This window comes from Pristis pectinata, chromosome 6 (assembly GCF_009764475.1).
Source record: "Pristis pectinata isolate sPriPec2 chromosome 6, sPriPec2.1.pri, whole genome shotgun sequence".
Classification (NCBI taxonomy): domain Eukaryota; kingdom Metazoa; phylum Chordata; class Chondrichthyes; order Rhinopristiformes; family Pristidae; genus Pristis; species Pristis pectinata.
Window position 1 is genome coordinate 28,282,225 of NC_067410.1, and position 14,755 is coordinate 28,296,979.

The window sequence follows — 14,755 nt, forward strand, 5'->3', positions numbered from 1 at the left end:
ACACATCAACTCCAGCCGACCAGACAACTTGGACCCATTGCAATTCGCCTATTGCCGAAACAGGTCTACAGCGGATGCCATCTCCCTGGCCCTACACTCAGCTCTGGAGCATCTGGACAGTAAAGACACATATGTTAGACTATTGTTTATTGACTGCAGCTCTGCCTTCAATACAATAATTCCAAGCAAGCTTGTCACCAAACTCCGAGACCTAGGACTCAACACCTCCCTCCGTAACTGGATCCTTGACTTTCTAACAAACAGACCGCAATCAGTGAGGATAGGCAGCAATACTTCCGGCACGATTATTCTCAACACTGGTGCCCCACAAGACTGCGTCCTCAGCCCTCTACTCTACTCCCTATACACTCATGACTGTGTGGCCAGATTCTGCTCTAACTCCATCTACAAGTTTGCAGGTGATACCAATGTTGTAGGCCGTATCTCAAATAGTGATGAGTCGGAGTACAGGAAGGAGCTTAGTGGAATGGTGTCATGACAACAACCTTTCCCTCAATGTCAACAAAACAAAAGAGCTGGTCATTGACTTCAGGAAAGGGGGCAGTATACACGCACCCGTCTACATCAATGGTGCTGAGGTCGAGAGGGTTGAGAGCTTCAAGTTCCTGGGAGTGAACATCACCAACAGCCTGTCCTGGTCAAATCACATAGATGCCACAACCAAGAAAACTCACCAGTGCCTCTACTTCCTCAGGAGGCTAAAGAAATTTGGTTTGTCCTTTTTGACTCTCACCAACTTTTACCGATGCACCATAGAAAGCATCCCATCTGGATGTATCACGGCTTGGTACGGCAACTGCTCTGCCCAGGACCGCAAGAAGCTGCAGAGAGTTGTGGACACAGCCCAGCACATCACGGACACCAGCCTCCCCTCCTTGGACTCTGTCTTTACCTCTCATTGTCTTGGTGTAGCAGCCAGCATAATCAAAGACCCCACCCACCTGGGACATTCTCTCTTCTCTCCTCTTCCATCGGGTAGAAGATACAGGTGCCTGAGGGCACGTACCACCAGACTTAAGGACAGCTTCTACCCCACTGTGATAAGACTATTGAACGGTTCCCTTATACAGTGAGATGGACTATGACCTCACGTCACTTGTTGTGACTTTGCACCTTATTGCACTGCACTTTCTCTGTAGCTGTGACACTTTACTCTGTACTGTTACTGTTTTTATCTGTACTACATCAATACACTTTGTACTAATTCAATGTAACTGCACTGTGTAATGAATTGACCTGTACGATCAGTTTGCAAGAGAAACTTTTCACTGTACCTCGGTACAAGTGACAGTAATAGACCAATACCAATATTGGGGTCCAGGTCCATAGTTCGCCAAAAGTGGCTACACAAATGCATTAGGTGGTGAAGAAGGTGTATGGCATGCTTGCCTTCATTAGTAGAGGTATTGTGTATAAAAGTAAGGAAGTCATTGCTGCAGCTGCATAAAACTTTAGTCAGACTGCACTTGGAGTATTGTGTGCAGTTCTGGTCACCCCCACATTATAGGAATGATGTGGAGACTGGAAAGAGTACAGAAGAGGTTTACCAAGATGCTGCCTGGATTGGAGGGCATGAGCTATAAGGAAAGGTTGGACAAACTTGGGTTGTTCTCCTAGAATGTTGGAGGCTGAGGGGAGACCTGACAGAGGTTTTTAAATTATGAGAGACGTGGCTAGGATAGACAGAATCTTTTCCCCAGGGTAGAAATGCTAAACACCAGAGGACATGATTTTAAGATTTTAAGAGGGGTGTATGTTTAAAGGCAACGCGAGGGGCAAGTTTTTTTACACAGAGAATGGTAGGTGTCTGGAATGTGGAGTTTGGTGGAGTTTAAGAGGCTTTTAGATAGACACGTGAATATGACGGGAATGGAGGGATATGGATGATACACAGGAAGAGGGCATTTAGGATAAATTGGCATCAAGATCAGTACAACATAATGGGGGCCTGTCCAATGCTCTATGTTCTATAACATGCTGCAAGTCACTATTGGCTAGAAACACAACAGGAGCAGCCACAAAAATACTGTGGCTACAAGAATAGGTGGGGGTTTGTGGGGAGTGACTCATGTTCTGACACTTCAAAGCCTTTCTACTATCTACAAGGCAACATTAGAAATTGCCTGAATGAGTTCAGTTTCAACAACTCTCAAGAAGCTCAAGACCATTCTGATTTGGAACTATATTGCCAACCTTAACACCACTGAATCTAAAACACCTTTCCAAACATCACTGTTGGAGTATTCTCATCAACTGAAAGCATTCCGATTGGTTGCATTGCAGCCTGGTATGGAAACTCCAATGCACAGGAATGCAGGAGGCTACAGACAGTGGTGGACCCAGCCAGTTTCATCGTCGGTTCAGTCTCCCCACCATCGAGGATGTCTACAAGAGGAGCCTGAAGACCTACACCTCAAGGTTCAACAACAGCTTCTTCCCCACTGCCATCAGGTTCTTGAACCGAACTGAAAAACTTGAAACACCATCTCGGACTTTATTTCTCTTTCTCGATCTTGCACTGGTGTCATTGTTTTGTTGTTTACTTTGCACATGTACAAGTTATGTATAATTTATGTTAATTAGGTTTACACTTGTCCTCTTCTTGTAATGTACTTTGCTGCTGCTGCTAAAAGCTAACTGTCATGGCATTTATACCCAGTGTATATGTGCCCATGACAAAAACTGAACTTAAGGACTGCAGCTGATTAAGAAGGTGGCTCATCACCTCTTTCATCAGGGCAATTAGGAATGGGCAATAAATTCTGGCTTTGCTATTGATGCCTACATTCAAAAAACTAATAAGTAAATAAAAATCTGCCTTAAACATTGATGTTTGTTGTACTGCATTTATCGAAAATGAATTAGCCATTGTAAAATAAGAATTATGGGAACTTTAAAAATTATGCTGCTTTGGAATTATCTATTTAATGATTCATCTAGATTAGAAAAATGACAGCAAATGGTCTAATTAATTATTGATTTTAGATTTAAAAATGAATAATCTGAAAACAAATCTTCTCACTTATGAATGGGATGAATTAACCCTCTAGCAGCACAAAATATATATTCTGTTCAGAATTTTACACCATGCCACTGGTCCTTTTTGCTCCATTATATTTTTGGATAAATAGATTTATATTGGAATTGATGCCTTTATTATATGGTAGTTTCATGCAATTATTCAAGACCTTAATATTTTGAAGCTTATCATTGTTTTATCATTGTTCAGACAAAAAAAATCAGTCACTTCAGACTGTGGCATTTGTTAAAGAGAATTGATGTACATGCAAAAATATCAGTCCATCATTCTGTTAGCTTTACCAATTCATTATGAATAGTCTTTCACAAGCTGGGTATGAAATTGATTTTTTTTCATATGCCTGATGCATTATTTCTATTCATAGTTAATTAGAATGTGATATATTAATAAAGATTAATGAATTTTCTATGACATTGTTCATTATGGGTCAAACTATTTGTTGTTTTATTAAGGCTATGTTATAACAGACAATGTAATAGTTTTGTTGGTGAGGTGAAGTTGTTTTCCTTTGAGTTAAGCTATGAGGTCTAATTGCTGTTCACTGACCACTGAGTTGAGATCAGAATTTAATTGGATGGCAGATTACAGTCTTGGCTTCCTTTCCCTTTTTTAAAGGAGTATAATTAGTAAGGTCACTTAGAGGTTACAACCATTTTGCTTCCTGAATCAAATGGGTACTTCTGTTTCTTTATGCCATTTTTTTGAAGAGTAACACAAAAAAATTTGACAGTAATGCTTGAAGTGCAATGGGCTGAAAGTGCACACTAAATGTGCTATTTTAATGATCTCCTTGCTCAACGTGAAGCCTTGACAACAAGTTGCAGCTGTGGGGCAATTTTCAAAAGTTGCTGGCAGTGTGCCCTGTGCACCTAAATTTCCAAATGTATGCCCGCCAGCTTTCTTTGGAAGTCTAGGCCCTTGAAGTTGATTATTAAATCCTGTACAGCAAAGTAGTGTGTGATCTCACGCTCTAGAGAGCTGACATTACTGGTTGCCCTTTCTCCTTTCCTTGTACCTGTGCAGTGGTGAAGTACTGCATGAAAGCTCCTCCTATACAGTACGCATTGTATCAGTACCCAAGCTGGTTGTTTCAAGAGTGAGATTGAATCTCGCTGTGCAATCAGGAATGCTAGCTGCTGCTTCTCTATCTGCATTTCAGCACACGAAATGAAAGAAAGGGGCAAGAATTAGTTTTTGGGTAAAAAGGATAAAAGTACCTGCAGTTTGCCTTGCAGATTGTGCAAGGTAAATTGGAAGCATGTGTCCTGAAAACAAAGTGAGAATGAGCTGAAATATTCGGATCATGTGGATATGTTGGCAAAATAGCTGGTGTGTTGAGTGCTAGATGTGAGCTGCATGGAAGGTTTCGTACAGAGTTGGGTGTGAGAGATAGAGAGGAAGGAATGATGTGCAATGCTTGTAAATGGAAAGCTAGGAAGTATTGTATGTAGTGAAGCTAGAGATGAAGAACAGGGGAGTAGGAATTCTTATCTTGGTAGTCTTTGTGACTCTGTGTCCAGTTAAAAGGAAAATGGGCCAGGATTCCCTCATCTCTACCCTTTTGGAAAAAAAAATCCACGTCCATTTTGGGAACTTAGTGAAGAAAATATCAGCGTGCTGTAGTTCTTCCTCTAATAAACACTCATTGGACATGCAAGTGTGAGCATGCTACAAGAAAGGCATATGAAATCTGTCTACACCTTTCAAGTAGCACTTGAGGACAAGTCATAATCCACCTGGATGAAGGAGAAATTGGAAAAAGAAAACTGATTCAGAGCTTTAGCATTTTTCGGGTGATGAAAAAATTTCCTTTTCTGTACATTAATTTAACTGGCAATGTAGCCATCATTGAGGTAAATATGAGTATGGCACTGTTTTATTTGATCATTTTCTGGAAAAGACATTTTCTTCACACAAGAGAAGTAGTACTAGGTATGTATATTGGTATGTAATTCAACTTTAGACATGATCTGTTACAATTGGTGCGAGTGTGATTGATATTATTCTGAACAGACTTCCAATATAACTGTAAGGCATCTTGTTTCCTTTAGTGAGGGTTGCTTCCACTTGCACAGTACCTGTCATTTCCTCTTTCTGCTGTTGTGAAATTGCAGGTCCCAGAAGGAGAGCAGTGTGGAGCCCCAAGGCAATCTGAAACCTGTCATCTTTCCAAAACTACATTTTTTCCCATACATGCCAGTTCAGAGAGCCCCATGAAGGGAGATGTCACCAAAAACCAATTGATGTGTGTCACACAATCATCTTTAAACAGTTAATCATTTTCTTTCTTTGCAATGTTTAAAGCATTATCCAAAGAAAAAACTGTATTTTATTCCCCTTAAGGCTCTCTTTCCTCTTGCGCCTACCCAAAGCCGCCACCTTTGATTTTCTGAAGATTCAACATGAAGCCAGAAATTGTAATGTCCTTTTGTATAGATTAACAAACCTCTGATTTGAGTTGAATGGCCTGCTTTATCTTGAAAATGGGGCAAATCCCTAAAATAACAGGATTCTATTAACTGCTAGGTTTGTTGGTGTTTATTGTTTGTAGCTGAAATCAGGGTGCCAAAAAGAGTAAGATTAGCTCAGTCAGAGTTTGAGGGGCATGAATTATTGCAATTTAATAAAATTCAAGATTTAGTTACTGTATAAATAATTCTGCAATAATAGACACAAAAACAATAACTATAGTTTCAAACTGTGGCCAGGATTTATTTGCAGGCCATCTTTTGCTGGGCAAATTTTGCTTGACACAAAACTCATCAACTGGCACAAATGGGTATTTTAACTCCTGGACCTATTATAAATACCACATGACATCTTCTCACCCAGCGAACTTTGTTGCCATTCTGTGCTGAGGCTAGACATACAGTGGGATCAATTAAATACCAGGCCATCTTGTGTAGGTTCTCTGATCAGGAAAGGAATAGTATGATCAGGCAAGGGCAGAGAGGGGAAGCAGGGAATGACAGACCAGTTAGACAGATCTAAGTAGTTGGAGAACCGATGATTAAGGAAGTAATCATAAAGCACTTGGAAAAGCATAACTTAATCAAATTGTTTCTTCAAGAATATCATTAGATACAGGAGATCCAATGGGCATCGTGTATTTCAATCTCTAAAGTCATTTGATAAGGTGCCACCTTATCAAAGGGATATTATTGCCCACAGTTAGGAGTTGATCACGGTTAAGGATAATCAGAATAGATAAACGATTGGTAAACAAACAGAAAACAAATGGTCAGATTGTCTTGGGTCTGGCCTCCTGCAGAACTTATCTGACCACACTACCTTGTATCAGATACAGAGATCTGACTGCACTGACCAATTGTCATTAAGAGTTGTTCCTTACAGTGAGCAAGCTTAGGCTGAGATTATTAGATCCCACCGTAGAATGAACTGCAGGATTTTAAAGCATTTGCAATGTTTTTAAATGTCTCTCCTCAATTCAAGTAATTAAAAAAATATATATTTTAAATGTTAAGTAAAAACACCTTAAAGTAGACAGAGATAATCAAAAACATCAAGGTTAAATTAAATAATTTGAGTGAATTACTTGGCTTTTTACTTGTGGTTACCAAGACCATTCAAGTGAATGGGATTATGCTTCTAATACCATTCATCACTGGCACAAAACTGAGGGCTGGAAGTGAAGTATATCCAGCCCTTCTTTTCAGTCCCAGACTCCAATGCCAGAGTCAATGGGAAGTGCTACAGCAGAGTGGAGGTCAGATGTGTGGTGTAAGAATGCATGTGTAATATGTTCCTCATTTACGTGGTTATAGAATATAATAATGTTACCATGTGTGTTTTATGATCTAAGCACCATGAGTTGGTGTGTCTTACAGTCAGCTTGAGATAAAGTACACACTCTTGTTTTGAAGTTCCAGTATCTTATGGATGTTATTGGGGTTACCAGTATTCCCAGCATAATCCAAGGTCCATATAAAATACATTGCAGTTGGCAATGAAGATAGTGTTGCACCTGTAAAGAAACATTCTTACATTTTACATATCTTATCTGTTCCTAAATTATACTTACCAGAAGTGTTTTTCATGGCCAACAATATTCTTGAAGTGGAAGATGGTGCTGAGAATGGGCAGGCACAGAATGTTGTCATGAGGGAATGAAAGTGAGCAATTTTACTGGAAAAAAAAACAACTATGGGTGAGAGCTAAAAACAGCAGGAATGGCAGCAAACAGCCCTGAACATCGAAGTTCCCAAGTATAGGTATGGTGACTGCACAGATATCAGTAGGTCAATTCAGGAAGAGAGAGAGAGGATAACAACACAGCAGCAAGTGCTCTTAAAGCTGTACCAAACCAATTTTAAAGTAAAGTTAAAACAACACAAGTTGTGTTAGTTTGTAAGATAATGGAATACACAGGATGTAAAGTTGAAATGCACAGGAGGGTGCAGAGGACATTCAGCAGGACGTTGCCTGAGATGGAACATTTCAGTTCTCGGGAGACACTGGATTAACTGGATATGTTTTCCTTGGAGCAGAAGAAGCTGAGGGAAGACCTGAATGAGATATGGAAAACTGAGGGACATAAATAAGGTCATTTACAGGAAACATTTCCTGCAAAGCTGCAGGGCATATATGGAAAATTGAGGAGCAGGAGGGTTGGACGGAATCTGAGGAAGAATTTTTCATCCAGAGGATGTTTACAATCTGGAATGCACTGCCTGATTGGGTGGTGGAGGCAGAGACTCTTACAACATCTAATAAGCATCTAGACAAGCCCTTGAATCGCCAAGGCATGGAAGGCTATGGACTAAGTGCTGGTAAATGAGATGAGTATAGATCGATACTTGATGGCTGAGATGGACATGTTGGGCTGAAAAGCCCATTTGTGTGCTGTAGGACTACATGAGGTGGCTTGAAAATATTGGTAGGAAAAGGAAGAAAATGGTGGCTCATAGATTTTATACGTAGTCTGGGGAGGGTATAACTGGGATGGTGAATCATTCACATCTTACATGTAAAGGATGGAAATGTTTTTTTCATGGCCAACAATATTCTTGAGGTAGAATATGGTACTGAGAATGGGCAGGCATAGAATGCTGTCGTGATGGAATGAAAGTAAGCAATTTTATTCACAGAGGTCGACTCAAGCACATATCACACACTCACTAACTTTGTAGTTCTGCTAAAAGCTAATGATATCTTGTGCACAGAGATGATTGAGAAGTTGGAAGAATGCTTCAATTCACAGTCATTTGAGATCGTGTTCATCTATAAACTCATCAGAAATTGTGGAAACAGTGTGTGACTTATACCATTGTGCTGAAAAACTTCACAATACTCTACAGCTTTGGAGACTATAGATTTTGCACTGTAAGATGGGATAGTATGTGGTTTAAGACTTGAAATAATCCAGTCTTTGTTCCTAAAGCACTTCATTTTTAACTTGGCACGTGACACTATGGAAATGGCAGCTAGTAATACCATGAGATTCTATCATTTGCCAGCTGAAACATAATAAGGCCCACATTCAAAGGAAAAATCCTGAAGCCTTGGTCCAGAAATAGGAATAGTATCACTTGACCACAAATGGTGTGAGCCACAATTATAGATGTAACAGCAGTCATTCTTCATGCTAATTTTTTTTAGAAGATTCCTAAGGACAACTCATTCCTCAAAAGAGGGGCACATTGCACCATATTGTAACTCAAAAACATGAAGTAAACAAATAAAAGTGATGTTTCTAATGCAACCCCAGTACAAAGCGAGCAGGTTTTTCGTCAGGAGTCACAAAGAAGGAGCCTGCATAATATTAACTGCTGCTGATACACAGAAATTACTTTGTATAGTATCCATGAGCAAAGTAATTTTCACCTTAATGTAAAATAACAGGGTTTCAAATGTCACAGTCCTGATTAGTGGTAATTCATCAGATTTCAAGGCTGATGACATTGTAGCTTATTTCATCATAGAGAATGATATGTATGGCAAGCAGTTTAGTCACGTATCTTCATAATAAGCTTGATCAAACTTGAGACTTATTCAGAAAAAAGTATTTGGAATGGTATGTTATTATGGCCACCTTCTGGAGTTACAATTCATCTGACTGTTCAAAAAAGATTGGCTTGCACAGTTGAAACATCATTGAAAGTATGTATTCAGTATTCACATGTATATGTTAAAGTCATGGTTGAAGACACTGTTGTCCAAATATGTCATCTTCAAAGATTCATACACATCAATCACTGGATACAAGGCACATACTAAACCTGATGTCCAACTAGTCTACTGCAAACCAAGGCCAGTTCCATATTCCTTCAAGAGCCAAATGGAAGAAGAGCTTGAGAAATTTGTCAAAGTCACTCATAGCAATTAGGCAACACTGAAAGATGGATAAAACAATAAGGTTATATGGCAACTGAAAGGTAACTTTAAATCAGATGGTCAATAATGAACAATACCCTTTACTAATTTCCCATGACTTTCAGGCACATTTTTAATAAAACTTGATTTGGCACATGCATGTGCACAACTGAATATGGATGAGGATAATCAGTATTAGCTCACAATCAATGTGCATACAGGATTATCCTTTTGAACTAAGTTGCTGTATGGAGTCAAATGCTCACCAAAGATCTCCCAATGCACTATGGACAAAATTTTGCAAGCCTTTGACAATTGTCTGTGCAGTCAAGATGAACCTCACAGGACCTTTAACAGCATTGATATAAAAGGGATCATGGGGCCCAAGTCCGTGGCTTCCTGAGAGTGGCCACACAAGTAGATGGGGTGGTAAAGAAGGCATATGTCATGTTTGCCTTCGTTGGTTGAGGCATTGAATACAAGAGTAAAGAAGTCATGGTTAGGCTGGACTTGGAGTATTGTATGTATTTCCAGTCACCCCATTACAGGAATGATGTGGAGGCTTTGCAAAGGGTACAGAAGGGGTTCACCAGGGTGCTATCTGGATTACCTCTTACCTTCTGAGCTATAAAGAGAGGTTGGACAAGAGTTGTTTCCGCTGGATTGTCGGAGTCTGAGGGGAGATCTGATAGGGTGGACAGTCAGAATCTTTTGTGAGGGGGAAAAGTTTAAACAAGCAGGGCAAAAATTTTACACAGAGTGGTAAGTGCCTAGAGGTAGTGATGGAAGCAGATATGATAATGGCATGTAAGAGGCTTTTAGATTGGCACATGAATATGCAAAGGATGGAGGGATAGAAGTCATATGCAGGCAGAAGGGATTTAGTTTAATTTGCCATCGGTTGGCACAAACGTCGTGGGCCAAAGGCCCTGTTTCTGTGCTGTGATGTTCTATGGGGGATGTCAGGGGTAAGTTTTTCACACACAGAGTGGTGGATGCGTGGAACACACTGCCGGCAGAGGTTGTGGCGGCAGATACATTAGGGACATTTAAGAGACTCTTAGATAGCCACATGGATGATAGAGAAATGGAGGGCTATGTGGGGGGGAAGGGTTAGATAGATCTTAGAGCAGGATAAAATGTCACCACGATATTGTGGGCCGAAGGGCCTGTACTGTGCTGTTATGTTCTATGTTCTAACCTCTGAAAAGCAGCACAATAGCACAACTAAGAGATGCTGCAGCCTCATAGGTCTAGAGACCAGGTTCAATCCTAACTCTAGTGCTGGCTGTGTGGTGTTCACATGCTCTCCCTGTGACTGCATGCTCTGGTTTCCTCCCATATCTTGGGTTGGTAGGTTAATTGGCCACTGTAAATTGCTCCTAATGTGTAAGTGGGTGGTAGAATCTGGGCTGAGTTCATGGAAATGTGGGGAGACTAAAATAGGATTAATTTGCAAAATTTGTGTGTTTGTTGTGTGTGTTAATTTGCAAATTGGTTATTTGATGGTTGGTGCATACTCAATGGGCCAAAGGGCTTGTTTCTCTGCTGTATCTCTCTATGACTCTCTCTCAGTGACTACATTGCTACAGCTAGTGCAGAGAATAACTAATCAGTTTGGAGGAAGTAATGAAGAATCTTCCCCATCACAATGTGAAATTGTAATTGGCTGAGTGTGCCTTTATACAGCTAGAAGTAATATATCTTGGTCCAAGTGTACATCTTGATGGACTGAAACTTGTTACAGACAAGATTGCTGCTTTCATGAAAGCCAAACATCATGGAATATTGTTAAGCCTTGTTCTTTTCTGGGACTGATTCAATAATATTCCAGATTCCAATGGTATCGAAACTATTTCACCAGCTCGTTAAGAAGTACAAGAAATATAATTAAACTGATGTGTAAGGAACCATATGACGTGCCTCAGATGCAATGCAAAATGTTATGGCATGGGCACTATCATCATTCATGTTTGGGGGCTAGAAAAGCCTACGTTATTTTGCCTTATGTACTTTTACTAAATGTAGCTGTGTGGCATATTGAGAAGAAGCACAAGTAATTATCTTCAGTGGGTTGAATTACAATTTTCTGCCTGGTTGGATTGTTTGAGAATTGAGAATGAAAAAGTCAAAAGAAATTACATACTGGCATTCAAATTAGATTCAAACTCGGCATTCAAACCAACAGCTCAACTATAGCTTTGTAAAGTAGGATATAAAAATCAAATTTCCTGGTTGCTCCCCACTGTCTTCATTTGCTGCTTCCCTCTTTTGTGTCTCCTTTTCTGCTTTTAGCTTACATTTTGTTTCTTTAAGTTCTTTACTTTTATTTTCAGGTAGGACAGGTTTTGTGCAGAGGGTGAATATGTCATCATCACAGGCTGCTTTTGGAATATGGATTGCAGATAATGTTTTCACCCAAATGTTGTCTTCTACTCTTTATTCCTTCACCTTTGTCTTTTGCTCCCATTGGTACCTCTTCCTTTTATAACTTTGTACTGAGCTCTTGAATGTCTCCTTCCATCTGGTTCTCTTCAGTCACCAGAATTGTAACATTCCCTCTGCCGTTCTATTTTATTTCTCCGAGGCTGTTTCCCTTTTCCTTCCATCTCTCCCTTCCTGTAACACTCAAAATGCTTTCACTACTTTCAAAATTCAAATTGCTTATTAAGCAACACATTACAATTAGGAAATTTTCCCTTAAAGCATAAGTTTATTCTTTACATCAGATTAATATTTTCAAATGCACTCTTTTTTTAAATTAGTTAAGAAAAAGACTGTGAATAGAAAGTGATGAGAATTGAAGGAGAATATTTAATTGGCCCTGCTAATTGAAGGATGCATTTTGAGAAATTTGATGCACCTTCTCAACAGCATTCTCTAAGTTCAACAGTCTTCAGAGTAAAACTATTAAATTCAGCTGCAGCTTGTTAGGAGAAGGTGCAGCTTTCAAGTAACAACTTTAGTTAATTCAGTCAAAGGACTAACAGCTAATTTAGTGAATTAATTAAATTGTATTATTGAGGAGTGCAATTATTCTTAAATTTTGCTTAAAATCTAAATTTGGTTATTTAGTTTTATTTTGTTTACCCATTATCCATTAATAACCATTTTGCAAATTATTGTCCATTCCTAATCACCCTTAAGGAAGGCGAAGGTAGTTCTAGGGGAGGAAGTTTGACAATTTGGGGTCTAGTGACAATGAAGGTAACAGAGATATATCTCTAAGTCAGCATGATATTTTGGCAATTGGGGTAAAAATGGTACAATATAAAATGTCTGTGCAGTAATTTATGGAAGGCACAAGGCTATATTGTAATCTAGTATGGAAATATATGCTCACATCTATTTTGAAAATAGTTGGTTGAACATGCGAGACCTTGGGAAGTGCTACATAGAAAGGAGATTGTGTGTGTGTGTGGATATGTGTGATTTTTAATGTTGTTTTGATTTCAAGCCCATGTGTGTTTACATCATTTTATCATCATGTTATCTTTCAGTTGCTGTGCTGCTGAAGGATGATTATTTTGTCAGCGGAGCTGACCTTCCAAGCAGACTTAAAGCTGAAAAGCTGGAATTTCACTGGGGTCAGAATCGGAGTCCCCAGGTTCGGAGCACGCCTGGATGGAAAAAGATATCCAATTGAGGTGAGAAAAGTGAGAACTAGATGAAATGGAATTTCACCTGATCATAAATGTGTGCCTATTACTGAAGTGGAAGGAATTAGTTTATTTGTGGATTAATTGGAATTTGACTTCCACCACAGATCAGAATTCCCAGTATCTTGTGTTTAATTCTGGTTGTAAAAGCTCTCAATGATGTTGCTTTTATATGTCTCTGTTATTAATATTTTTGAGATAGCCATTGATGAGGAAAAATGCAAACCCTGATTTATAATACAATGCATAAGACTACTCACAGTACATAAAATTAAAGCAAAGCTTTATGTTACAAATTTACTTGTGTCACATGTTGGTGTGAAATAAATGAAGGAAATATTATCAGAATGTTCTTTGAAAAACTATATCAGAAACATGAAAGATTGTATGAATCATGTGAGCCACATTAGTTTTATGATATAGTGAATATTTTCCTAATTTTGCTTCTCCACTTCAAGATGGAGTACAGCCATACTCACGGTTTAATCCTGAACACATGCACCTCAGAAGATCACCTAAGAACAATAGCAAAGTGATTTTTCTCCTATTTTGGTACCAGCCATCAATATAGCTTGTTTAAATGAAACTGCCAGTTACTACCGAACTAAATTCTACTTTGAGTTAGAAGGCTACATCCATTGGGAACTGAGTTTGACAAGTTGAACCCATTTCATGAATGAGTTCACCACATTTTGTGTCCCGACCTGAAATAAAGGTACATCAATTCATTTTGCCAGTTGTTCCCCAGTGATCTACTTTGTGCAGATTTGTATGTGTAGTGATACAATAGATGAACTTCCTTTTTTTTCTTTTTCAATCTTTTTATTAGTTTTCAAATTAATACAGATTAATATATCAATGTTTATACATGTAATACAAAGAGATCAGGAGAACAATCATGACATGGATAATCATAAAGAACAATAGAGTATAAAAAAATCTGTAGATCCAATGATCTGTTAGTGGAATGAATATAATATAAAAAGAAAAGATTTATTATAAAATATAAAAAAAAATAGATGAACTTCCAAAGTTGTAACATCTGTGATTTCACTACTGAGCCAACTTTTGAGTTATCATACTGAGTAGCATATGACATAACTTATTGGTTTCTGTTCTGCTGAATATCAACTTGCCTGTGAGGCCAGAATACAGATGCATCTTCTACTGGTTTATAGAGAATGGATGTTTTTTCTTTGGCTTTTATGAAGACAGTTATATTTTCCTTCATTCACTTTCAATTGGGTTTCCTGCAATGTTATGTCATTTTCCAAGTGGATGGGCAGGCAATCTTCAGTGAATCCAACTATCTTGCTGTGTAACCAGCCAGTAACAGATCATGAGTCTGATCCTGATACCATTCACTTGATTTTTTTTACTCCCAGCTAGTTGAAATGGAAATGCAAAACCCAGCGGCATTTTTTCCTCTGTGACACACACTGTTTAGATGTACTGGCCTCTTCTTTGAAGCTGTATGTTGGTGTTGTAATTGAGGTTAGAGAATATCATTTGCAGTTGATTTTCCATCTAAAAATTGACAATACCATGTGATGCCTGGCTCTATGGACTGTGAACACTGATCTTTGTGCCAGTTTAGTAAGATCTGTGACAGTTACCAAGCGACTGTACCATCAGGTCATCCACTAGGCATTTCCAATAGACTCCTATTATTTGTGTGGTTATTCACTGAAAAGTGTCTATA

At 38.8% G+C, this 14,755-nt stretch overlaps 1 protein-coding gene across 1 annotated transcript in view; it reads left to right on the top strand.

Moving 5' to 3' along the window:
* The window catches only part of LOC127571346 (receptor-type tyrosine-protein phosphatase gamma-like), a 536,499-nt gene that overhangs the window by 236,007 nt on the left and 285,737 nt on the right, over positions 1-14,755 (top strand). Inside the window, 2 exon segments of the mRNA XM_052017635.1 lie at positions 12,895-12,977; positions 12,979-13,041. Coding sequence (XP_051873595.1) covers positions 12,895-12,977; positions 12,979-13,041 — 146 coding nt within the window.